General features: G+C 38.3%; 3 protein-coding genes across 3 annotated transcripts; 1 reads left to right on the top strand and 2 right to left on the bottom strand.

Moving 5' to 3' along the window:
* Window positions 1-157: 157 nt before the first annotated feature.
* Window positions 158-6740, top strand: LOC139937379 (general transcription factor IIE subunit 2-like). The gene is made up of 8 exons (XM_071932501.1): window positions 158-249; window positions 717-960; window positions 1533-1642; window positions 2100-2207; window positions 2690-2872; window positions 3504-3597; window positions 4459-4571; window positions 4920-6740. Exons 2-8 carry the CDS (start codon window positions 825-827, stop codon window positions 5034-5036), a joined length of 861 nt encoding a protein of 286 aa, XP_071788602.1. The 5' UTR covers window positions 158-249; window positions 717-824; the 3' UTR covers window positions 5037-6740.
* A 120-nt stretch (window positions 6741-6860) lies between these two features.
* LOC139937378 (thioredoxin-like protein 1) lies at window positions 6861-14475 on the bottom strand. The gene is made up of 8 exons (XM_071932500.1): window positions 14324-14475; window positions 12422-12518; window positions 11901-12071; window positions 10554-10676; window positions 9924-10084; window positions 9215-9293; window positions 8940-9044; window positions 6861-8537 (listed from the first exon to the last, which is right to left on the bottom strand). The coding sequence occupies exons 1-8, from the start codon at window positions 14434-14436 to the stop codon at window positions 8508-8510; spliced, it is 879 nt and encodes a 292-aa protein (XP_071788601.1). The 5' UTR covers window positions 14437-14475; the 3' UTR covers window positions 6861-8507.
* A 4269-nt stretch (window positions 14476-18744) lies between these two features.
* Window positions 18745-22345, bottom strand: LOC139937596 (uncharacterized). Its single transcript, XM_071932806.1, has 3 exons — window positions 21850-22345; window positions 20344-20578; window positions 18745-18926 (listed from the first exon to the last, which is right to left on the bottom strand). The coding sequence occupies exons 1-3, from the start codon at window positions 22250-22252 to the stop codon at window positions 18788-18790; spliced, it is 777 nt and encodes a 258-aa protein (XP_071788907.1). The 5' UTR covers window positions 22253-22345; the 3' UTR covers window positions 18745-18787.
* Window positions 22346-26589: the final 4244 nt, after the last annotated feature.

Here is a 26589-nt window from a genome sequence, read left to right as displayed (position 1 = left end):
AACACTCAGTAAAAATCTATTATGTGAACGCTAAAACCATGCAGTTGAAGGAGTTTTGTTGAGCTGTCACCATTGTATGAATACGGGGGATAAATTTGACCTCCCAAGGAAGGATGGGATTTATTTTAGATAAAGAATTTTTTATCATAATTTCAGAGGAGAGCGAAGGGGAAGGATCAGAACCAAAACAAACCTTTGATTTTGTTTTATTTCATTGTAAAGAGAATCGGTTTATCAGATTCATGAATGGTGAGTAAGTTTTTGATCTGATTCAGAGCAGATAATTAATTTGTAAGACTAACTAAGAGCAACCGATAAACCGTCTAGGAGGAAAATTACGAGTAACATTTAAATGTTTTTTTTTCTTTTTGTCAATGACAATGTATGTCATGTTTCCTAGTATAAATTAAATAATTATATTAAATAACATTTTTGTGTAGCCTGCTGTAACAAATAATGGAAATAAGTTTCTGTGTGGTGCCACCACTTTTTCATTCGATGTGAAATAATATAGTATCTAATTTACCTCAAGTCAATGAGATATACCATTTGGTAAAAATGAATGAAAAAGTGGTGGCGCCATACTGAAAGTTATCCAAAAGACGTATCAGATTGCCACTTTCTCACTCCTCATGACCAAGACCAAAAGTTGACAGTCGGTAACTAGGTCTCGTTTTCTTGCAGAATTAATTTACTCAAATCAAATCAACTTTCAGATGACCTTCAGAATCCTGTAGACAGATTTCTCCGTGGAACACAGTGTGACAACAACTCCAAACCTTGAAAACATTAAGTTCTGACTTTAACTAAGCAAAATCTTCAAGATGGATGCGGGTCTACTGCGAGAGAGGGAAGCGTTCCGCAAACGTGCGTTGGCGCAGCCTGTGGTTGAGAAGAGACCAAAGCCATCATCTCAGCAGCAAGCCAAGAGGAAAAGACTCAATGACTCAAGAGCACAAGGTAACAGGGACAGGTTTTTTTTCGATTACATCACCCAGGCTCTGGAATTCACTTCCTGAAAACCTCAGGGAAATACATAACATCTCCATCTTTCAGCAGCAACTCAAGACACACCTGTTCACACTTGCTTTCCATATCACTTGAAATTTCCCTCTTTTCCATCTTGACCGGCGCCTTTAAAAATGCTGTTCAAATAACATTTATCATCATTTCCATGTCTTCAATGTACATTGAAGAATAGCAAGTAAACAAGCTGTTTTGCCAAACACCAAGTCAAAATAGACTATAGATTACACCCTTGTTCAGTTGTTTAAATTCAGCATGCTTCGGCCAAACTCTCAAAATTTGTGACCAGTATGTCCCTCGGTTTTCTAAAGAGAACCCTGAATAGAATTTTTTACTTGAATTTTTAAAAGTGAGGAAAGAAAATACTCTGAGCAGCAAGTTTAGGCTTTCATAGATTCCACAAGTTTGACTGTTCAGTTCATGGATTCTGAAAATTTAAAAAGTTCACTCAAAATAACTACAAGGGAGTCCAAGTCAAAAGAAATATATTTGTCATAATCCCACAGCTCGGAGCCATGGGTCTGCTTCAAGCTCCAGTGGGCAAAACTACAGAATGATGCAGGGAAGCTCCAAGTATAAATTTGGAGTACTCGCTAAGATTGTGGATCACATGAAGGTAAAAGTGCTGATCATTTCATATAGAGTTTGAAAATAATTTTTTAACCCTCCTATTATTTGACCATTCAATATCAGCCACTGTGATTTGAAACAGTGGATACATTATGTCGACCGCAGGGCCGGCCATCCTATGGGGTCTCCAATATTCTATACAAAAGGAGTGAACAAATCTCAGAGGAACAAAAAGTTATATTTCAGGTAATCCCTCTCCTGCTGCTTGCAAGGTTGTATCAGAAACTTGGGTGTGATCCCTGGCTACATGGCAGTTACATTTTGAATGACTTCTGACTGGCACGCCAAACAAAGCCATTGACAAAAATCGGAGACCGCCAACATAGGGTTAGATAACTCAGTTTGTAGAACACCGGTATGTTAGTCCGGAGGTCGCAGGTTCAAGTTCACTCTAGTCGATTTTGTTTGTTCATATTTCCTTGTGGTTCTTTTCCCGCACACAGCAACGTCATCAGCAAGGCGACACCTTTCCCCTCAGCATAGAAGAAATCCTAGATGAGACAAAACAACTTGATGCAGCTCCCAAGCAAAAGATGTGGCTCATCAATGAGGTAAACTTAGGGACCTTGCTTAATGCTTAGCACAGAAGAATCCTGCTTAGCAGATACAGGCTACCGGCTAAAATGTCATGCAATGTATACCGTGTTTGTGTACTGTTTGGTTCCCAGCTGAAGTACCAATTAATTGTGACAAGGACTCTTACAAGAACCACTCGGGAAAGATCGATTGCGAAAAAAATGTTCAAACATTGTAGTTTGCTTTGGGATATTTTATAAAGATCTTTGGTTTGGTTAAAAAAGATGATTTATTATAAAGATTAAGAGAGGTTTCTGGTAACACCAGAACACCATATGAATTTCTCGTATGAGTAGTGTTGGTTCTGAAAAGAACTGGCGGTTCAGAAACACCACTACTTGAAAGAGATATTCACTTGGTGTTACCGCAAACCTCTCCAAAGTTATATTTCCACCATGCAAAGTTTCAAATCCTACTTATTATTAAGATCTGAAACATTTGATTGTCTGACACTCAGGCTCTACCGAACAATCCTAAGATTGGAATCGAAGATGGCAAGTACTTCTACAAGGCAACCTTCCATCTAAGGAATCGTAAAGCTTTACTCCGTCTTCTCACTAAGTACGATCAACAAGGTCTTGGAGGCATCATGATGGACGATATTCAGGAGAGCTTACCAAACTATGAGAATTGCATTAAGGTAAATCTTACCAAGTCCAATTCGCAATCAATTTTATTTTCGTTTGAACAAAGAAAAATTTACTGGAGCTGAACTTGAACCTCTAAGACCCCGGCTCCAATCCACCCGAAGTGCGTTATGAGGACTAGGCTTTCAGTCCCTGCCTGACTTCATGGGTTTCCCTGGAATAGTTCTCTGGGGTTTTCCTCCCACATCTTAAACTGAACCTTCTTTCCTTGTCTTGGCTAGTACAGTGATGAAGTTCATTTTTTTTGAGAGTCCTTAGCTTCACAACCAGAAGAGTTGAAATAAAATGAAAAAAAATTGATGATCATGGCCTGATGGCTACGAGTGACTGGTTTCAGCATATCAAATCCATCAAATTCCAACATCCAGCAGAACCCAAGTTGGATTTTATAGGATTTTGGAGGTGAGGGAAAGAATCGATCATTTCAGTCAACAATCAACAGATCGAAGAATATGAGATTTACGCCAGTTTTGATTATTACAGTTTTGGAGCCAACTAAGTAAAATTTCTTTCCTCTCCTAGCGACAATAGGCTTTAACCCATACCAAAAGTAAAACAGGAGCCGAATGTTTTGTCCTTTCTCGTAACTGACGCATCCTCTCTCTATCCTTCATTTCATTTCAGAATCTTGGTGACTTGGTGATCATCATCACCAGGCAAGATAAGAAGAGAGTAGTCTTCTTTAACGACAAGTCTTGCCAGCTTAATGTAGATGAAGGTATGTAGTAACAAATCCAACAACTGAATGTCCTTTGATACAAAGTAGTAACACTTCAGAAAAGTTTTGAAACATGATTTAAAAATTGGGAGACAACACTTCGATCAAACTTCAACAACTGACATTAGTTGACATGCGCCCTGACATCAGTTTATTGTTAATCTATGATGTTAAGATCTCAATTGACATAGATTCCTAGTGTGTTGAAAGGCAGTAGATTCCATTCCACAGTGGTCTTGGTTTTGAACCCAATAATAAACCCTCCTAATCTTTCGTCTCATTTTCAAGCGAGTTGTTCTACCATTTTCTTAAATGACACAGGTTGTGTCTTGTGGCACAACTGTGCTGAGAGCTTACTTTGAACATGATACCGAATTGGAGGCGTTGCAAACTCACATGTTAACAAAAGTTTCAAAACATGATTAAAAAACCAGAAAAGACAACACGTTGATCAAACTTCAAAAAGTGGTAGTAGCTGTTATGCGCCACAACATCTGTCTATTGTTAATCTTTGGCTTAAAGATCTCAATATTGACATAGACTCCCTAATGTTGACGAACAGTAGATTTCATGTACATGATACCGCATTGGAGGCATTGCAAACTCACGAGTAAAAAAAAGTTTGAAAACATGATTACAAATTTGGGAGACAACACTTTGATCAGTAGCTGGCAGTAGCTGACATGTGCCGACCTGCGCCACTACATATGTCTATTGTTAATCTTTGATGGAAAGATCTCAATTGACATAGATTCTCTAGTGTTTAGAGGCAGTAGATTCCACTCCATGGTGGTTCTTTGTAGGAAGGAGATTTTGAGATGGTCCTTTTTCTCCTAATGAAGCAATGTTCTATTATCTTAGAATTGAAGGAGTTATGGAACACCACAGCGGTAGACTCCATCGACGAGAGTAAAATTGAAGAACATTTGAAGAAACAAGGAATATCCTCCATGGAAGATCTCAGCTTAAAACATGTGAGTATTCAATCAATCAATCAATCAATCAATCAGTCATTTATAACCAAAATCAACATTTGCTTGAAGACAGTGACCCACAGTTGAATAGTTGGTGAGCCTGGTGAAACAGATGAGTCTTGAATGTAGATCAGCCCTTGTACTCAATTAAATTTCCCTACTTTTTTCCAAGGAACAAATTCGCTGGAAAAAACTGAAAACAAAATGAGATGGAATTTGTACCGGTTCGGTATAATTTGTCCTCAAAAAAATTATTGCATTGAGGAACAGTAACTACACTTTCTAATCACCTAATCCCTTTGTTTGGAGGTTTTTTTTATTTCAATTATTTTATTTTTGTTTCGACAGGTGCATCAAAGGAAGAAGAGACTAGGTCGGAAAGGACCCAGGAAATTTAAAACGCACAACGATCATTTATCGGGAGTGCTTCAGGATTATACGCAGGATCCCGCAAAGCCAAAGTGAGAAACTAACATCAAGGAATGAAGTGATGTCTGGACATCCATCATGAACAATTTGGTTATTTATGGGGAGTGCTTCAGGATTATACGCAGGATCCCGCAAAACCAAAGTGAGAAACTAAACATCAAATGAAGTGATGTCTGGACATCCATCATGAACAATTTGGTTCAACATGACCTTAATGTGTATTGGCAAAGAGAACTCTAGACTAGTCCCCTGTCTAATCCGCAAGGATAAAGACAGGTATTGGTTTTACAGAACCAGTGATACCATCGGATACATACATACATGGTACATAAACAAGCAATAGGGGTACAATATATGTACATGTGTACGAAGAATTTGACTACGAAATGAATGCAAGATCCCAGATACATCCGTACCATGTGACTGTCATGATCTGATGCAGGCTTGAGGGCACTCTCTTGCTTAATTTCCGAGCCTCGAGTGTGACGTCGGATGTTCAGGTTAAGAGAACTCAAGTTCAGCTGGCCAAGTCAATGGAGTGTGGGTTCAAATCGCAGCTGTGACACTTGTGACCTTGAGCAAGACAAAACTGTAATTGCTTCTCTTCACCCAGGGGAACTAAATGGCTACCTGTGAGGGTACAGATTATTGATGTAAAAGAGTGGCACTCTGTATACCGATTTGACTGACGATGCTGCATACTCCTAAGGAGTTGAGATCCTTTAAGGAATACTTATTATCAGACAAACAGTATTGTAGAATTTCGAGGTCCTTTGAGGGGCCTACTTGGCTCAAATAAATGCTTATTAAATACGTATTTTTATTGTTAGTTTTATGAATTGTTAAATGCAACTGTGGACCATAATCCTGAATTACAGTATTTTTATGATCAGGAATGGAGCAATGAAGTTTTGAATCCCTGACATTGATATTAGTTTTGATACTTTTCAAACATTTTCCAGACATTTTTCTTTTACATAGCCGTATCGAAGATCAGGTCCTATTCTTCTGTTCAAGTTGATTTTTATACATGATTGGTGGAGCTGACAAAAATAGTGGCAGAGAGTGTTTGTGGATTTGTTTGTGATTGAACATACATGGAATAAACAAACTTGTGAAAAAATTTGATAAACAACGAACAATTTTCATTGACTTTCTTTCAGAGGGAAATATTTCACGAAAAAAAAAACGGTTCTTGTATGATCTTCCCAATCGGTCGGCTTTCTTACTCAAATTAAACAATGAATTTCTTTTATTCTTACCAATCTTGTGTAATACCTTTTTATTCTCAGTAAAAGTTTTTATAAAATGTCATGGACTTAGATCCCTTCTGAGAGTCATACAAAAAACTATATTAAAAAAAAGATGATGTGAGATGTATGTAAATAAACTAGTGTTGTAATTTAGGTTGTAACCTAAATCTAGTGGTGCGGCCCAGCCACCGGTCACGCCCGACTGGTTTATTGCATAACAATCACAATAGACACTAACAATCACAACACTAGTTTTAGATATTACAAGTGAAATGTTTATTGGAAATCTACTGTCCTGTTGTGTGACTGAATTGATGAAAACTCCTCTGCACCAACCGAAAAACTACCACTGTGCCTTCAAACCAACAAATCATCAGATTACAAACTCTTTTTCTTTTGGCTGCTTTAAAAATATTAATTCTTTTAATTTAAGGCGAAGAATACCCTTGGTTTTTTAAACCGCTTTACTGTTTTGATCCTCCAAGGTATTATAAGGATCAGATTCAAATGTTGGGGGGGGGGGGGCGGCTAAAACCTAAATTTTTCTCCATAACAACATTACTTTTCCTCTAAGCTGTTATGACAAATTTTACACAAAAATACAAAATTCTTCAAAGTAGTGAAATCTTCTGATTTATTCATCCATGCCATTTGCAGATGATTCATGTACAAAATAAAAAGGTTTAAAACAAACCTTGTTGGGGTACTGAAGAACAAAGAGGATCTCGAGATTAAGTTGGGATCTCTCGAGACTAAGTTGGGAGAGTAACTATTACTAGTTAATATTGCGGATACAATGCTAGAGACGCTATTCCAGTCTCGGACTCGAGCTGGTTTCAAGTCCATAGTTGTTGACTCAGACTCGGACTCCCTTTCAAACTGCGCTTTGGTACAATGTTTCGAAATGCCTAATAAATGCCTGTTAGTATTATTATAACTCATGCTTGAGGTACATGTATAATGGAAAACATTCAACAAATGTTTTAAGAGAACTTTTTTAAAGGCATACACTTGATACAAGATTAGTAAAGCTTTTCAGAAGTTAGTTGGCCGAAAAGACTTATAAATAAAACATAGAATACATGGGTATAATTTTTCATTCATTGTCATGGTTACGGTGTCTTTAAAACCACTGGAAGAAGTATTACTCAAGGGAAAGCAAAGCTTACTTTAACAAACTGAGTAAACATCAAGATATCAAATTATTGAATTCTCTTAAGAAAAAAAAGGGACAGAAAACATTTTGTGCATGGATATCTTATCTGCGAGGCAGATAGTCATTCATTGAAAGTTAAAAAGCAGGCTGTGAGGTTTGTGGATGATTACCCATATCATGCATGGATGGATACCCGTCTCATGCATGGACGATTAGGAACAACACAGCCTTGAATACTCGTGTCTGAAACTCGGACGGTCAAATTTTACTGCCTGTGTACAGGAACTCCTCTGCACAAAACTGTTAATATATTCCAAAAGGTTTTTATAAACCATGACAAACCGACTCCTAATTTGGCGGAAATTGCTGGGGTTTGATAACTAAATCATCATACGTTGAAGTATAGACGATGTGACCTCTGACGTCACTCAAACCATAACATGATTTGCGCACATACCGCCGAGCAAAACCTTTGTGTTTCAGCTAGAAAGTGTATGCAATCTTACTGTGACTACGCGTCTATTTGCTCGGCGAAACATGATGTACAGTATACAGTGTTTTGTCAACAGAGGGCGGTTTGAATGTAAACATAGGTCACATCGTCTATACATGCAGGCATTCTTAGCAACAGCCTTAGCACCCGATTCAGCCCTAGCCATCAAATCAGATGCGACCCAAGGTTTGCAAGAAATTTGCTATTGTACTCTATTTGGTGCAAAATGTTGTTTACTGACAACAACAGACAGTATCTTGGACCAAGACTAGAACCAAATACCAGGGCTAAACTTCATAGAGCTGCTAAAGCACAAAAGGTTGCTAAGCACAATAAAATTATGCTTACTAGACTAAGTTCACCCAAGCCAAAATATCATGTCATGTGTACAATTTGTGACTAGTACATGTATATTACTCATTTTCGCTTAGCAGCATAAATCAATTTTTTTTCTGCCGGAGCAGGTCTATGAAATTGAGCCCAGTTTGTTTGTTGGGTCAAGTTCCTCAAACACTCATAATTTATCAAAAACAAAAGAACTAAACTGTTATTTGTACAGAAGCTGATGTTTATAAAAAGGTCCTTGTCTGGAAGTTGTTGGCTTTTCAGTGACTCTCTCCTTTCTTGCCAGCGATCTGTAAATAAAAACACAATTAATCATAAAGTCTCATTGAAAAATATCATTAGCAAAACATCAATGTCTTTATTTTGTATGAATAAAAAAGTTGCATCCCCTTAAGGTGATCCCCTGGCTGCCGCTTCCCAGGTTGTATCATAAACTTGGGAGTTATCCCTGGCTACACAACAGTTAACGGTTGTATGGCTTCTGACTGGCCCCAAAACAAAGATATCGAAAAAATAGTGCGACTTCCAGCATATGGCTAGATAACTCATGTGGAAGAGCACCGACACACTTAAAAATGAATGCATGACAAAACTCATTTTGTACAGCATGAGTTTATCATCCACCATAAGTGCCTATTTTTCACTTACAGAAAGCAGAGCCAAGAACTACCACCATCGACACAGTATCTTACCCTTTTAAATTCTCCCATGTTGGTTGTGTTGACAGGCATTCCAATAAACGCTAGCTGATTAATCTGAGTTACATCTCCTCCACCCTGGTTGTCTTTCACAAATAACTAGAAGAAAAGCAAAGTCAACAAGTTTTAATCTAGAGTTGTAAAGGTAGTGGGTTCGAATCCCACCCAATTAATATGCCTGTGACTGGTGACGAATTCAAGTTGCTCAAGACACAAGTCCTGCAACTATGTCTCCTCATAGTGTAAACGATGACAGGGAAAATACTTACTGTGACAGAAGAAACATTCTGGTATTTGACGAAGCGTAGCGGGATTGCAACATCGTCAACCACTTCATCCTTTGTCAGCCTATCACAGAAATAAAAAAAACAGTGATAGGAAATGTTTGATGATTTGCATGATGTGGAAAATACTAAGTAACTATAACAATTGGCAACATCTTTAAAAAGAAACAACACTTTTTGAAATTTCACAGGTTAGTTTTATTAAACGTCTACAGATAAATAGGATTAAAACAATCCAACAGCTCAAAAACCCAAAGATATACTTTGCCTTTAAAGGCAGTGGACACTATTGGTTATTGTCAAAGACCAGTCTTATCACTTGGTGTATCTCAAGCATAAAATAACAAACCTGTGATAATTTGAGCTCAATCAGTCGTCGAAGTTGGGAGATATGAATGAAATAAATAACACCCTTGTCACACAAAGTTTTGTGCGTTCAGATGCTGGATTTCGAGACCTCAAATTCTAAATCTGAGGTCTCGAAATAAAATTAGCGGGAAATTACTTTTTTCTCAAAAACTGCATTACTTCAGAGGGAGCCGTTTCTCACAATGTTTTATACTATCAACTTCTCCCCATTTCTCGTTACCAAGTAAGTTTTTATGCTAACAATTATTTTGAGTAATTACCAATAGTGTCCACTGCCTTTAAGCCATTAAACAAAAGAATAATCAAAGGAACACATTACACTTACACCAATTCTTGAATTGGTTGCATCCTCTCAGCAGAATCGAAGTCCATTGTCTTAAATTGATTGGTGAAGATCTTGATGGTCTTGGGTACAGCGTCTTCAGGTCCGTTGATCTTCAAGGAGTGTAACTTAATGTTCTGATTGAATCCTATATTGATAATAAGCTAGAAAGGAGAAGAACAAAAAACATTGAGAAAGAATTATTGTAAAGCACATCTTTATTTATACTTTAATGTAAACTGCATTACATAAGAACTATAATTTTTTTAATTTATTATTAACCCTCCTGACATGGCAAAGGTCATGGGGTCGAATCCCACCAAAGGAATATGCCACTGATTTTTTTTCACAGAACTCAGGATAGTACTGAGTACACAGTGCTAACACACATCGGTGTACGGGTAAACCAATTTATATTCTTTATCCGGTTTTCCCTGATGCAAATTTAACATCTATTATCTACCCACCCAAGTAATGTGCCTTTCCTTTTTTTTTTTTTTTAAAGTATAAAAAGCTTTTCACATATCGATTATCCCTGATAAACATTGTAAAGAATTAGCTATACAGTACTTCACACATCCGTTTGAGGATTAAACCAAATAATACTGTACGAGATGTAGAATCTACTCCTACCTGTTCATCACAGTCCGATTCGAGGTAACCGTCTTCTTTTCTCAGACAAGCTTCCAAGTCGTGCTCGTTACTCTGGTTTAAACATTCCATTGAACGCTTATCAATGAACTGATATAAATCCATCTTGAGGAAGAATAGAAAAGCAAGTAACGATGAAAGTTATCGTCAAGACGTGAGGTAGTTGCGAAGGTGAGTTGCATCCCTACATGGTCATTCCTAATAGACCAACTTAGAATGTGTGACAGCTAATTAGCCCAAGTATTCATTCAGCCCTGTGAAAGTGGGTTCCAATCCTGTCATGATTACTTCTAACAGACCAACTTAACATGTATAGGATTTGAGAAAATGGTGAGGTATCAATGTATATTTGGTTTGCGGTAACACCATGTGTGTATCTACTTGCCAGGTAGAGTTTGTTCTTAGAGAACCGCTTGCTTAATTCTACTACCGCGGTGTAGATTTTTCGGGTGTTTGGGAGACTTCTCAGTTCTGAAAAGAACTGTCCTGCTTATTAACTATTACCTGGGCGGATGATATAGAAATAGGCTAGGACTACTACTTTAGCTTAAAGGATCGTAATGAACTGTACTACCCGCGCAAGAACTGACTCCGCGGTAGTACAGTTAATTATTATTATTATTTCAATGGAAATGTTAACAATTATAAATAAATTTATGCCGGTTGGAGTTTGTTATTTTCGGTCCTACTACTTGCGCAGTCAACTCGCCATCAACTCGCTTGTGCCGTCTACTCCCCATCAGTTCGATCACTCCGCAGATGGCAGGTATGAATTAGTCTTCACCCAAGACGTCAGCAATCAAATAACACGGCGCAGTACATAAGACACTATGCGGTACCAATCATTGACATCTTGGGCCTAGACTAACCATATGAAGGAAGGCGCCCCCTGTTGTTCATATTGTGTAAGGTCTGAAAAAAGCAAAATAGCGCGACGGTTTTGCTGCTTCGAGGTAATTTTTAATGAGAAAAAACTCAATTTTTTATACTGAAATGTAACCTAAAACTTATGAAAATTCTCCTTTAGCTAATACTTTACAGTTCTTTGCCTCTTTTGTGAATTTTAAATGTATTATTGGAGGAGTTGAGGACAAGTTGACGGCACCAAGTGAGTTAAAGGCGAGTTGACGGCAAGGTGGGCTCTGGACTGCGGTTTATTTGTCGGGCGGTTTAAACGCCGACACTTAAATATTTGTTTTCTATATTTTTTTGGAAGTGCGGTTTATACGCCGGGCGGTTTATAATCCGATAATTACGGTATTCTCATTATTATTTTGCAGTTTGCAAGGGGGTCTATTTAGTCTTATTTCGCTTCTGAATCTGACTTACATATCCTCCTTTTAGTTTGTCGTCCGACTGATCTCCGTCTGTGTTAAGCCACTTCTCAAGTTTGCTTTTCAGCCCATCAAGCTTTGCACCGCAGAACTCGTCAATCTTTGCCTTGCTTCGGAAAAATACAAAAGTCGGCATGGCAGTGATGCCATATTTGGAACTGGAGGTCTGTGTAGACAAAAAAAAAACATATGAGCAAAAAGCTGAACAGATTATGTGTTGTTAACCACTCTGTACACTTTCATGTATGATCTACTGTATGTTATGCACTCTGAAAGCGCCATTATCCCTACCCTGGAGATAAACAAAAAATTATAATAAATATTTGATCTTAATTTTTTTATTTATTTTTTTTCCCCCATACACCGGTGTGTTAGCACTGTATACTCAGTACCTTCCCAAGTCCTGTGAAAAAATATCACAGGCATATCTACTCGGGTGGGATTCAAACCCAAAAGTATTTTATCATTGGTATCATTGGCATGTCTGCCAACGAAACCTAGAAGTTGGTTACCTACCGGGTTATCATCGACATCACATTTAATAAACAAAGCCTTCGGGTAGGTTGAAGCAAGCGTGACAAATTCTGGAGCGATCCGCTGACATGGTCCACACCTATTAAAAATAAAGTATTAAAGAGTAGAATAATTAAACAATACAAAATTTCTTTATATACTACCACACATACACATACACATACACGTACAGTACATTGTGTACACAGGTTATAGTTTAATTACCAGTGCTTACTACTTACTACTTACGGTTTAATGGGTAGATTAATTAGGCATAGCCTTTGTGACCCCATATCCTCTATTTTCTTCCTTCCAGTGAAAATCCATATTTTTCTTAAATGTTACAGTTTTGGCATCCACTATAGCTTGTGGAAGGGCGTTCCATAGTGTTTATCACTCTTTGGGTGAAGAAACTCTTCCTGCATCTAATGTTTTTCTTCAGGGGTGTAGAGTTTAAGAGAGTGACCTCTTGTCCAACAACGTGTGTATGTTGCATTCTGTCAGACTCCAGTCTGTGTACCGTTGGTAACCGCCCAAAATAAAACGCTTTGCTGTAGCCAAGGATTCAACTTAGCGACACAAGTGGGGCTAAGGAGGAGTAGCGAAGTACAGGACTTTGACAACTCTTTGTTAAAGATGCTATGTCAGATTTTTGGCCGATTTGACCCAAAAAATTTTGATTTAAAATTCAATAGGTATTTTGATGGGGGTCGAGAAAGTTACAAGCTTTCATTTGAGCCATTGCTCGAAAAAGTCCGCCAATTATTAGTACATGTAGCTGTGAAATAAAGTGCTCATAATTAGTTTTTGTCGGGATCCCGACAATACCACGTGACCAATTCTTATGTGTTTTATAAGGAACGTTTTAAATTTTTGTCATGGTTCCTGACCATTAAAAGTAAAAGTTAAACTTTTTTTTTACGTTAGAGTGGGTGATAATCTTTGAAACTCAAAATCTTTCACTCAAAATCTATTTTTTAATGTCTGGGGCCAAAAATCTGACATAGCATCATTAAATACGGATATCCAGATAGAGTAAACACAATCAATGAACTAGCAATAATACTGCTTCCTTTTTTCTTTTTCCCTTAAAAAAGAAGAAGAAGATCCACCACCACACACTACACAACATTCCCTCGCATACTTCTAAGTTCTAGAAAAGCAGAAGGCTCCCTGTACCGGCTCCCCATGACTATGAGCTTTTATTATAAGAGTAAAACATAATGAGCCGTACAATAAAAGTGTTGTGAATGTATGTAAATGGTACTGTAAGTTGTAAGAGTTGACACTGACACTGAAAGTGTAGTGTGTCTGTTGAAAAAGTTTTAGGTGTGAAATACAAAGGACCTATACTATAGGAAAATCATAAAAAAAAATGAAGTGTGAATAACTTTCCATATGGCGCCACCACTTTTTCACTCATTTTGACATAAAGAAAAATAGGGCCTATATCATTGAGGTAAATTGAGGTAAATTAAATACTGTATTATTATTTCATACAGAAACTTTTCCTGAAGTGTTTGCTATCTTAAAACAATATCAAACAAAAGACCACACAATATACAGTACACAAGTGAGAACGTGTCATGTCATTGTCATGAATAATGAATGTCATGTTTGACCTAGCTAAGTATCAATGACCATTTTGATAACGTATTGTGTTACGGAAGCACGACATGAAATGAATGTTGTTGTATAGATAATGAATATGTTTGACTCCTACACGGGGAACCTTAGTTGCTAATTCTAGAACTATCCCTCAAGTTTCATCATCGTTTTCAACTCAAATCCCTTGTTTTTGTGTCACCCTTGTCACTCGATCAACAACTCCCAACTAACTGCAACTCGACCTGTTTGAAACCTCCTCCCACATTTAGTTGTTTAACTTCCTTTCAAATACATTACCAAGAAGCAGTGAAATCAACAACGACGGGCTTGCTCCCTGCTTTTGTCAGCTCATCATCCAAATCGTCTTTTTCCACGACTTTCATATTACTTGGGAGTTGTTTTTGTGCCATTTTTTTGCTAGACGCGACGTGACTCTCAAATTTCGTTTATTTCGCAGAGACCGAATGTACGTTGAGACCTGGACTTCACAGGAGCTATTTCCTTCGTTGATTTCATTACATTGAGGGGCCACTCTAAAACACTTGCCTAAAGTGATAGCGCCCTCTCTTGGTCCTTCCTGTATTATTGTCGAGTCATAACAAACCTTTTTGGCTCCAACGCTGAGATTGTGGTTGTCATAATGACACATGTTTTTTTGTTTCCTATTATGACGCATGAAGTTATTTTTGCTACCAGGAATCACAATCCACTCTCGCTCTAAATACCGTCATCCAAGACGACCAAGTGCCACCAGAAGTTGTTTTTCACAAACACGGCAAGAGACTGATGAAACCACTGAGCTACTACTAGTAATAGGGCGCCTACACTTGTACACTCCACCACCAGTATCACAAACTCGGCTAAAATTCCAGTTATCTGCTGCGCGCAAAACGGGACACACGGTTAAGAATCCCCATCTCAATCTCTAATCACCCATGAGTTTTTCAACTAGCAATCAAAGTAAATCAAATCAATGGTTCGTTAAGTGTCAGCGTTAATAGATTCCCTAATTCAAGTTTATTACCACGGTTGTTGAATAAAGGAGCTGATTTAGTAGTAAGCCTAAATGCAGCTTTCTTCGTCATTATTGCAACAATTTGGGTAGTACGATCTCATGATATCTTCAACATCTCTAGTGTAATGCAACTTGAACTTTCAAATAATGAGGACATGACGACATCAACAAGCTGAAGACGGGAACAACACCAAGGGCGGGTTTTAACGAGTACACTCAAACGATGGTGGTTGTGTGCCGCTGGTAACGAACAATGGAGAGTTGGTGACATTGTAAAAAAAACGGCTCCCTCTGAAACAACGTAGTTCTTAAAGACAGTGGACACTATTGGTAATTGTCAAGAAGACTAGCCTTCACAGTTGGTGTATCTCAACATATGCATGAAATAACAAACCTGTGATAAATTGAGCTCAATCGGTCATCGAACTTGCGAGATAATAATGAAAGAAAAAACACCCTTGTCACACGAAGTTGTGTGCGTTTAGATGGTTGATTTCGAGACCTCAAGTTCTAAACCTGAGGTCTCGAAATCAAATTCGTGGAAAATTACTTCTTTCTCGAAAACTATGGCACTTTAGAGAGAGCTGTTTCTCACAATGTTTTATACCATCAACCTCTCCCCATTACTCGTCACCAGGAAAGGTTTTATGCTCAAAATTATTTTGAGCAATTACCAATAGTGTCCACTGCCTTTAAGAAGAAGTAACCTCACTGAAATATTATTTGAATTGATGATATTTTACATGAATTCGAGCCCTCAGCTGGCTGAAAACACACAACTTGTTCAACAGTTGTGGTTTTTCTTCCATTGTTCTCTCACAACTTCGACAACCAATTGAGTTCAAAATTTCACAGATTTGTTACTATTTATGCATTGTATGTTGAGATAAACCAAGGGAGAAGACTGGTCTGCGACAATTACCAAAAGTGACGTGTCCAGTGGCTTTAACAAAAGATGTCCCTTCCACTATAGGCCTACACCGTATCATCCTTTTGGGTAATCCAAACAGTCGTGAAAAAAATCTCCAGAGATGTTGAGCAATCATGAATACTCAAAGAGGAAAAGAAACGGAATATGTTTTCATAACACAGATAACAGAGAAGGTGGAGCAACAAATGGGTTATGTCAACTCGTAACATAAGAAGAGTTGTCAGCATTTTTTATATTTTAAACAACACACACTAAGGACTATATAAATCCACCGATCAGAAATTGATTTCTTCAAAATAACCAATTGTTGTAACACAAGATGCAAACATGATGATTCCGTCCAGGGTTTTTTTTCTTTCTCTTGTTTGATGAGTGGTCTACATCATGCAAAATGCAAGTCAACAATTTGGGGCTTGGGATATGACATGAACCGACTCCTTACCGTCAAGTACGGGGCGAGCAGCGTGATTTCACCTGCTCCGGAAGCCGTCCACTGATGAGAAATCCCCCCATGCCCTGGGCGCTGTTCCAACGACGAAGGCTTAATTCCAGCTCATCATGAAAGAATAATTGCCAATGGGTCGCAGAATGGATATTTTTTTTTATTATAAATCTCACTCGTTTGAGGGGGGAAATTAGGGCTGAGTGCAAGAGAAACATTGGCAGTTTATAGAAGTCTGAGCAATTTGCGTACGGGTTAGTTATCGTGACAAACAGAGTAATAGTGACAATGTGACACTGTGGGTTGAAATGTAAACTGCGCGTAACAACAACTACGTGTATTTGACATCATCTAGACTGCAAAATGTCATCTCATGTTCCAAATAAAATAGTGGGATTTCTTTTTTTACAGTGTTATTAAAATATACATCGAGACATATAAATTGGGATTTCTTTCCACCATTACAATAATGGATGAGGGTGGTTTGGTTTTGTGTACTCTCTTAATGTAAAAGAATGACAAACCACTCGTTTTTAGTGTCTGCTTTCACTCTTGCAAAGAGCTATAATATGGCGGACAACTCATTTAAGAGTGAAAAACGGGTATACTTTCAAATTGATTGAGTGAAGTTCGTTCCAATTTCACTCAAAAAGAGTGATACCGAGTGACTTTCACTCTCAAAAGAGCGAAAATGCCACCACTCGGACAGGAAAGTGAAATTTTCACTCTTTTACATTATTTAGAGAGAGAGTATGCGGAGAGGGTACTTCGATGGTATTTGACGCACAATCTCAATTGCATTTCACCACCCCCAGTACGTGTCTTCATTGTTTGCTTGAAATCTATCTCGGGATTTATTGAAAATATTTCGGGAGGTGTGTTTCGGAACAAGAGGAACGTGTGAACATTTTGGGGGTGGTTGTGAGGGAGTACACTCTGCCCCCACCCTCGGGCATGCATGGTATATATTACCATTTTACAGGACTGACACGGGATGGTCCGACGTTCAGAATTTTGTGTAGTCTTAACCTGGGACAACGAATGAAATTATTCAGTCCATTCGAATAAGTGGTTTAGTTTCAGATTATATACATTAGTTTTATTGCATCAATATAATTATTAAATAAACCTTACATTTAGTCACAAGAGGGTACACAAGTTAAGGTTTTTTTTGAATATCCATTTCTCTGAACATTGCCGAGATCAGACTACTTTTGCTCAATATTCAAACAAATTTGTTGCTTAGCAAGAAAATGCTTACTTATACTCAAAATATATCTACATACCACTGCATAATGTGTTATTGGCATGGTGACCCGCTTATTTTTCGGTCTGTTGCAGTGAAATTTGCTGAACAGTTTTGATTTGTGCCAAAATAAGTAAACAACTGCAAATGTTGAACGCGTGTGGTATTATCTCTTAGCTTTACATTTTTGCTGTTTTAAAATGTTGAACGAATAAGGCCTATTCTATAATTGATTGGTCTATTGTACCTTTCCTTCGATTAATAATCGATATTGCACTGTAAGTATGATACAAATTATTTGACAAACCATCCAAATAAATAAACTGTGTGCGCCTCCTGTTGGCCAAGTACATGATACTGTAGTGGATCCAAAAGGCTTTGACTAACAACGGAGAAACTAAAACGAAAAACATTCAAAGACCTACAGATTGTTTACATTAATTTTATACACACAGACCATAATCACACAAACCTCTGAACATGCTACTGTTCTGGAGAAACGTCTATCACATTTTTGTTTTATCACATTTTGTTTTGTTCAATTTAATTATTGCAGTGACAGACACCATTGTGTTGTTAGCCAAGTTGACACCTCTTGTACATTGACTTACTCTTCCTGTTTAAAGATACGCTCTGAACAACCTTTAAGATCGTCAAGGTTAAAATAGACCTGGTTTCAGCTCTTCTTATGTGGCAAGGAAGCCATGAGGTCAGGTGACCAAAAGGTTGGTTTAGCCATTATTTAAAAAAAACTCACAATAAACTGAAGAAGGTTCCTGGATTCGCGTTCATGTCAGTCAGATCATGAGAGACGTATTGATAAAAATGGTGGCAGCGGTGGGATTAAACTTATAGTTTCATTGGCTTCAGAGACTCCTGTATGGGGCAGAAGGTGAACTTCTCTTCTCTGGTTTGAACTAGTGCGCTCCCGGTGGTGGTAGGGTGGGGATGATTCAGGAGCGGTTAAAGGAATGGCAACAGGCCAAACGGTTACATGCCAATCTGATTGACTGCGTGCGATCTAGCACACACTGAGCTCATTATTTTGTGGTGGCAGCGGTGGAATTAATGCCTGAGCTTGAGTCCGCATTATTCAAAACATGTGGTCTGTCCGTTTTGCCTATCTGTCAGAGGCTAAGCTGGTATGGCCTTCCAATGGTGGCAGCGGTGGGATTAATGTTGGAGTTCGAAGGATAGTAACATGCTCCACAGAATCCAGGATATGGGGCGGCATACGTACATCCAGGCGCAGGTAGACCCATACTCCTGTTTGGTAAACCAGAACAAAGCTTCCTAAATTACATTTTGCTAAAAATAGTTAATGGCCTGACGTTTCGACCCTAGAAGAGTATATCTCTTTAGCGTTCGAAAAAGGGAAATTTACAAACACATTCAACAAAATTAAACACCAAACAGCCAAGTTAATTGTTACGATGAGTTTAACAGTCCAAACCACTTATTATTCAAATCTATGAAAAGGAAAGTATGCATTTTTATTTCACAAAGTCAGTCGAACTGTGTTTTTTTTTCTTCTTCTAAACTCGGCGTTGTGTGATATAAAAAACGGATTAAAAAATATTGGGATAAAACCTACGGTAGCCACGAAACTTGTCAGAGGTCATAAATATCCTGACTTGTTCAGGTAATACTCTGATAATAAGAGATTGTCCCCAGGAAAAATCAGATGAATTTTACGCGGCATGATGACATTTCAAGGCAACCATAATAGAAACGCAATGTGCACATTAATTAGTAGAAGATTAAACTCAGTTTGACCTTTCGGGGGGGGGGGGGGTCAAATTGTGTAATAGTCATTACAATTGCGAAATCTACAATTTAACATTCATGGAATTTCGCAAATTGGACATGACTAAATGAACTTAATAAAAGTAGAAATGTGACAAATTTTATTTGCATTTTTAGTTATTTTATCTAAACGTGTGGCGCATTGTGAAAAAGTCATACTTCGTTTAATGTTATTTAACAGTGTTATTAACGCACTTTCAAAAACCGCTAAACATAATATCGTTTTGAATTGGTAGCTTATTACAAATCCAATTAATTTGAACCCCCTCTCAGCGGTAGTCCATAGAACCAGGTCTACAAACCTTCATAATCGATCTAAAAAATACCCGTGTATAGATATATAAAAAAAACATGCTCACAAAATGGACAACATAATAATTAAAATAAACACAAATACAGAATTGTGCTTCATTGTTCATTCATTATTTTGACATGATGAGAGTAGTAAATATTGGTGCTATCCATTACATGTAACACTGTTGGCCTATCTGTTGACTGTTGTAGTTTAAAAAATATTATTTGTGTGATCACGAGTCCAATAATGGTAACTGTGTTGTGTTCCACATGAATGTGTTGTCTAAACTGGAAAGTGTGGGGTTTTTTCGGTGTCATTAGCATTTGGTCAGATTTACCCTTTGGCTGTGTAGGCCTATTACTAAATATTGTCCAGATGGTTCTGTCTTTTCTTATTGTAAGTACGGAAATAAATGTCAAATTTAATCGAATTGAATTGAATTGAAGTGAAATGAATTGAATTTGGGAAATAGTTCAACCGAAATGGTGTGACCTTTAACGACCATTTCGGTCAATTATTTACCAGAAAAGGGATAATATTTTTAGCAGATCCATTGAGTTGAAAACTGCATTTGACTCCTACCTGTATTGCTGGTCGAGTTGTGCTTTCTCAATCCTCTTGTCTTTAGCTCGGCGATTCTGGAACCATATCTTGATTTGCGTCTCGGTGAGATTAAGAAGATCTGCTAGTTCTACTCTCCTCATCCTTGTGATGTACTCAGTGCGATGGTACTCCATCTCAAGCTTGAGGGTCTGGTCACTGGTGAAGGTTGTCCTCTGTCGTCGCTGTCTTGTCTCCTTTCGTCTTCGGCGACTGACTGGAGTACGAGATAATAAGAAAACAACATTGATTGTTAAAGGGTTTTGGTCCTTTTTTTGAACGACACAGAACACAATGTTCAATTTACATTAAACTTACACGGTTTGAAGATGATGGTGGGATAGAAAGCTCCCCTTAGAATATTACTAACTGAGGTGCTGTAGTTTTTTAGAAATTAATAGAATAGTGACATGAAAATAGTTTTCGTCTCAGGAGACGAACATTATTTTAGCATGTAAAACATATTCACCAGTGCTGGTTTTTAAGCGACTTTCTTGAAAAAAAAATCGCTCTGTGATTTTCACCTCTTTTTCTCAAAAACTTGACGACTGATTGAGTTGACATTTCTACTCGTAATTTATACATTACATAGTGAGTAGGGTTTCATGTTTGGTCAACAACTTGATCTACAAGGTATCAAAACCCTATGTTAGTTTATTTCGGGTGGTGTCCCCAAACTGTGGTGGTTCTTCATAGGGTTATGTCCTGTATTGCTGTTCATAGCACTGCTGTCTCCAGTCCGGTATCTTTTCTCAAACATCTAACCACAGGTCAACTTTTGAGCTATCACTTTAAAAAAAAAAAAAAAAAAAAAAAAAACTAGGATACACGTTTTTTTCTTCCGAAAACCTTTGTTTTGTGCCATCCCTTGAAGGAAATTGGACAGATCGAAAACTGTGGCCGGCAGTTTCTTTTAAAGACACAGGACACTATTGGTAATTGTCAAAGACCAGTCTTCTCACTTGGTGTGTCTCAACATATGCATAAAATAACAAACCTGTGAAAATTTGAGCTCAATTGGTCGTCGAAGTTGCAAGAATGAAAGAAATAACCCTTGTCACATCCAGACGAAGTTGTGTGCGATTAGATGGTTGATTTCGAGACCTCAAATTCTAAATCAAATTCGTGGAAAATTACTTCTTTCTCGAAAACTATATGTCACTTCAGAGGGAGCTATTTCTCTCAATGTTTTATACCATCAACCTCTCCCCATTACTCGTCACCAAGTAAGGTTTTATGCCAATAAGTATTTTGAGTAATTACCAATAGTGTCCACTGCCTTTAAGAAATCTTGTCGCTATTTTTGAAGTCATGTGAAAGAAATTTCATTACCACTCATGCACTGCTCTTCGTTAAACAAACTTTCAATTTCCAAACATTTTGAGGCAAGAGATTTGACAGCAACTGTTAAGTTTTCTACCTAATGAATATAACATAATTTAAGAAAGTACAACAACTTCAAATTGATTGTTACCACTGCATACTTACATAGACTATTTGACGATCCAAATGATAACGTTGGTGATCTGTTACAATTTAAAGTTGAAATGCCTGACGTAAGTTCTCCATATCGCAGTGTTGCAGCATTTGAAGCAACTGCCGCTGTGGCAGAGTCTAATAGTTTAGAATACACATGAAAACTACTGGCATGACTGTGGAGTGATGATGGGGGTAGGGCACCGTCAAGTATCCCTCTGCTTGCTTCAGCTGCAGTAGGCTCTCGTTTTACCGGGCTCTCACATCCAGCGGGTGACACCAGCGATTTGAAGGCCGATAAACGCGGCTCTACACCCAGCGAAATGTTCGTACCGATCAGCAGCGGGGACGGACAGCTCGGAGACCCGGGAGATTTCAACTTCTTCTCCGCGTCGCAAACTGATAGATTCGCCATCTCTAAAACACAAAACTAGTCTGCTAAAACCGTTCACAAGGAATGAAACCGTTATAAAATAAAACTGTCGTGAGTCTGCTCCCTTGAATTGAATTCTCGCAGTCCTTGCTCGCCGAACACATGAGTGAAAATCTGTTTGACAATATGTAATAACTGCGTGTAATTTGTTTCTTTCGCCTCTCTGCCCCGCCCACCATTTTCACAGTAGTGTTAGTCTCGTCACAAGTTGTGGGTCGCGCGCTCACAAATTGCTTGATTGAACTATTAGCATACAGTCAATAACAATACGCCAGACGAGCGGCGATGATTGACGGTGCATCGCGCGCCAACTTGCTTTCCCATTGGTGCAAAGTGCATCCGGCACGCGTGGCTTGTTTGCATATGAAAGAAATGGCAGGTGTCTTTTTTTGTCATGGCTAAATGGCGTTTTCGGTTTGCGCGGGAGAGCTTGGTTGTTTTTATAGTCATTTCACTTGTGTAAGTACGGGGGCGCAAAACGACGAGTTATTTCGTCCATGCCTGATGCACCGGAAGTGCTTAGGCCGATAAATGCATGAGGCCATCCTACCCTAATAAAAGAGTTAAAAACACAAATTATTAAATTTAGTAAGATTGAAAACCGCAAACCGCGCTAAATGACCCTCTCACCACTTGGGCCATGAATAATGAAACACAAAAAGAGAGTCTCCGTGATTGGTTATTGCTTAAAGAGATTGTTACATTAAGATGTTATGAAAGCTTGATAGATGTTTGCTGGAATAAATATGTCTGCTTTTTTTCCCACCTCCCCTTCTGGGCAAAAAAGTTCACCTCTGCAATGACATTCTCGAAAGAAGAGAAAAAAAATAATAATAATGGTTAGAAGCAGGTTTCTTATTCGCCATTGCGGCGTGTGGAACCACTGATAATGTCCCATTCAGCTATTGACAAATTGAAATAGCTTCAAGACATAGCATTAGACAGCTCGATTTGTTTTCTGACTCGGTGGGTTTCAATAAAAGACGCTTGTATAATATCGACCGCCAGGAAGCCGCGGATGCTGCGCCGGTGATGTAGCGAGCTAGTGGGGAGCGTGTGTTGCAGTTAACGGTACAGTCATGGCCCGGAGTGCCCGGCCAAAGAACGCTATAAAGTACGCTCGCTTTGGTTTAGCTATCAGGAGGCCGGGGCAATGCCAGGTGTTTTTACGTCGTTCGCGCCTGAAATTCCCCGTCTATCAGCCCAAGAGAAGGAAACGAGAGGTAATTTCATTACAGACCAATAAAATAAAGGCATCGATTTTCTTAAATTTTCGCTCTCCCTCCATTATATGGCTCAACTGTACGGTTAAGAGCATAAGCGGATAGCCCTCCAGGCAGTAAATTACTATTAGAGAATATGTATAATCGTAAATTGCTTCAGAAACGTCTCTGGAGCAAAATGAAAAGAGAGACACATCTCTTGATTTGAAACGGTGCACCCTGGATATTGGCCCATCGCTCAAAATATTTGCAAACTTTTTTCAGCTGTACCGTTTAGAAGTGACTGGATTTGTGTTATTTACATCCTCTATGATGTTTAGTCTTAATTTAAAGGTATAAGTACACTGTGTATAAGCCCTAAAATAAATGTACAGACATTTTCACTGAAAAGGCACTGCTCTGTAATGTAAAAGAGTGAAAACATCACTCTTTACATTTCGAGTTGTCCCTCAAATGGCTCTTTAAAAAGAGTGGTGGCTATTTTACTCTTTTAGAGGGGTTTCACTCCAGGACAGAGTGAATCACTCAAAAAGAAGGAAACTTCAATTCTAAACGACACAAGACAATGCCGTACGAGCCTGGACGTACGACGGTGATGAAGGTAGTTCCAGAGCCTGCAAGGCAAAGCAATTCAGGCTCCAGTGCAGGTGGAAGTATGGGTGGGTTGAGGGAGCGGGTCCCCAACCGAATGTCTTTCTTTGTTAACAGATAATTTTAAGCTTAACGTACTGTCTATTAAAGACAGTGGACACTATTGGTAATTACTCAAAATAATTATCAGCATAAAACCTCACTAACGAGTAATGGTGATGGGGAGAGGTTGATAGTAAACAACACTGTGAGAAACGGCTCCCTCTGAAGTATTGTAGTTTCGAGAAAGAAGCAATTTCACACGAATTTGATTTCGAGTCATCAGATTTAGAGTTTGAGGTCTCGAAATCAAACATGTGAAAGCAAACAACTTCGTGTGACAAGGGCGTTTTTTCTTTCATTATTATCTCGCAATTTCGATGACCAATTGAGTTCCAATTTTCACAGGTTTGTTATTTTATGCATAATGTTGAGATACACCAAGTGAGAAGACTGGTCTTTGACAATTGCAAATAGTGTCCGGTGTCTTAAATCAATATAAAGCGTATTATGCGAGTGATAAAACAAAGTTCCTTCTGCTGCACTCTCTCTCTTCGGATTGAGAGTGTCATATTTACTGTTTTTACCAAGTTGTTGCATCTTTTTACTCTCTTTGAATGCGGTATTTGTAATTTTGCTTGAACATTTTGCGTCCGGAGTGCTTAACTATCCTCGTGTCCTCTAATAATATATCTGGCTGAGCCAAAATTATAATTACAATATTTTATTGGTGAAATCGAATTTGACATTTTACAATTATTTCTTCTATGTTATAAATCAATGGATTTAACCAGTTATGTTTAAAACAACCCGACCCCATCTTGTTTAAAACAATAAACAATCAAACGCACTGAATGTCACAGTTAACATTGAAATAGTTTAAAATGTCTATATGCAGCATTAACGAAGTCATTAATCAAAATCAAGCTTTAATGCATGTTGACAAATAATCAATTAAAAACCACTAATCACTGGGCCGGTTCCAGCTGTTAAAAAACAAACCATTGACTTGTTTTACAAAGCATACAGGGTTTATCCCTCGCTGACGTGCTTTGTATATCGTGGAGGGGTTTAGTTTAGAATGAGTGGGGGTAATTAATATGAGTTAAGCTAAGACCCAATCTGTCAAGGCTAGAACGTCAATAATCATTAGTTAGGAGCCACCTTTGGGGGATTTGTGGTCGATAGTTGTGGCGTTATTGGACAGTTAACTCTACCGAGTGCTGCAGTGTAAGTTTAAAGGAACACGTTGCCTTGGATCGGTCGAGTTAGTCTTTGAAAAGCGTTTGTAACCGTTTTTTATAAAATGCATATGGGTAGAAAGATGTTGTAAAAGTAGAATACAATGATCCACACAAACATGCCTCGAAATTGCGTGGTTTTCCTTTTACCTCGTCGACTAACACGTCGGCCATTTATGGGGGTCAAAATTTTGACTCCCATAAATGGCCGATCATGTTAGCTCGCACAGTAGAAGGAAAACCACGCAATTTCGAGGCAAACTTGTGTGGATCATTGTATTCTACTTTTAAAACATCTTTCCAACCATATGCATTTTATAAAAATGGGTTACAAACGCTTTTGTTTTGACCAACTCGTCCGATCCAAGGCAACGTGTTCCTTTAATGGTGACAATGACAGTGTGGCCATTGATGAGTGGTTTGGTCGGTTGGCTCATGGTTTGTCTTGGGGCCAATTTCATAGAGTTGCCCATGGCTCCATGAGTTGCCTAAGCAAAAAAATTAGCTAAGTGAAAAAAAAACCGCTTGCCATAACAAGGTTACCGGCCAAAGACACTTAACTCGACCGACTGCTGCGGTGTGAGGTTATAATGGTGAAAAGGACAGGGCCAATGAATGCCCCAATTTGATTCTAGAGTTCCGTTTAAGCACAAAATTTGGCTAAGCACAAAAATAACATGCTTGCCAGAATAACGTTACCAGCTCAAAGTAATCTGTGACTGGTGTCCTGCTTATTACATTTTTTTGCTAAGCAGGAAACCTGCTAAATAGAATTCTCTGATTAAAGGCACTGGAAACTATTGGTAAAAACTCAACATAATTGTTAGCATCAATTACTTGCTTGTAACAAGTACTGTGTTGCATTGTTGAGAACGAGGCAGTTTCTCACTCAAATATTATTAAACGACTTCTGGCCTGAAGCCTTTTGTTAGTCAAAACCACACAAATTCCTTTTTCATTATTCTCTTACAACTTCTCTTGACCAATTGAGTCCAAATATTCACAGGTTTGTTATTTTATGCATATGTTGAGATACACCGAGTGAGGATACTTGTCTTTGACAATTACCAAAGGTGCCCATGGACAGTCCCTTTTACGACGTCTCCACTGGTTTCGAGAAACTTAGTGAACCGATAACATCTTCGGTGATCTTTGATAATTACCAATAGTGTCCAGTGTCTTTAAAGTCGAATTCTGCGTCAGTTTGACCCTTTTCTGTGGTCGA

This window comes from Asterias amurensis, chromosome 5 (genome assembly GCF_032118995.1).
Source record: "Asterias amurensis chromosome 5, ASM3211899v1".
NCBI lineage: Eukaryota > Metazoa > Echinodermata > Asteroidea > Forcipulatida > Asteriidae > Asterias > Asterias amurensis.
Note: the sequence above shows the minus strand (reverse complement) of the source record. Positions and strands in the feature narration are given on the sequence as shown.

Coding starts and splice junctions, on each gene's coding strand:
- LOC139937379 (XM_071932501.1), top strand. CDS start 825: ATGGATGCGGGTCTACTGCGAGAGAGGGAAGCGTTCCGCAAACGTGCG. Junction 961..1,532: donor CAATGACTCAAGAGCACAAG/GTAACAGGGACA, acceptor ATAATCCCACAG/CTCGGAGCCATGGGTCTGCT. Junction 3,598..4,458: donor CCAGCTTAATGTAGATGAAG/GTATGTAGTAAC, acceptor CTATTATCTTAG/AATTGAAGGAGTTATGGAAC.
- LOC139937378 (XM_071932500.1), bottom strand. CDS start 14,436: ATGGCACAAAAACAACTCCCAAGTAATATGAAAGTCGTGGAAAAAGAC. Junction 9,045..9,214: donor AGAATGTTTCTTCTGTCACA/GTAAGTATTTTC, acceptor CTTTTCTTCTAG/TTATTTGTGAAAGACAACCA. Junction 8,538..8,939: donor ACATGGGAGAATTTAAAAGG/GTAAGATACTGT, acceptor TTTTATTTACAG/ATCGCTGGCAAGAAAGGAGA.
- LOC139937596 (XM_071932806.1), bottom strand. CDS start 22,252: ATGGCGAATCTATCAGTTTGCGACGCGGAGAAGAAGTTGAAATCTCCC. Junction 20,579..21,849: donor TGGATCGTCAAATAGTCTAT/GTAAGTATGCAG, acceptor CTCGTACTCCAG/TCAGTCGCCGAAGACGAAAG. Junction 18,927..20,343: donor CAACTCGACCAGCAATACAG/GTAGGAGTCAAA, acceptor TTTACCAAACAG/GAGTATGGGTCTACCTGCGC.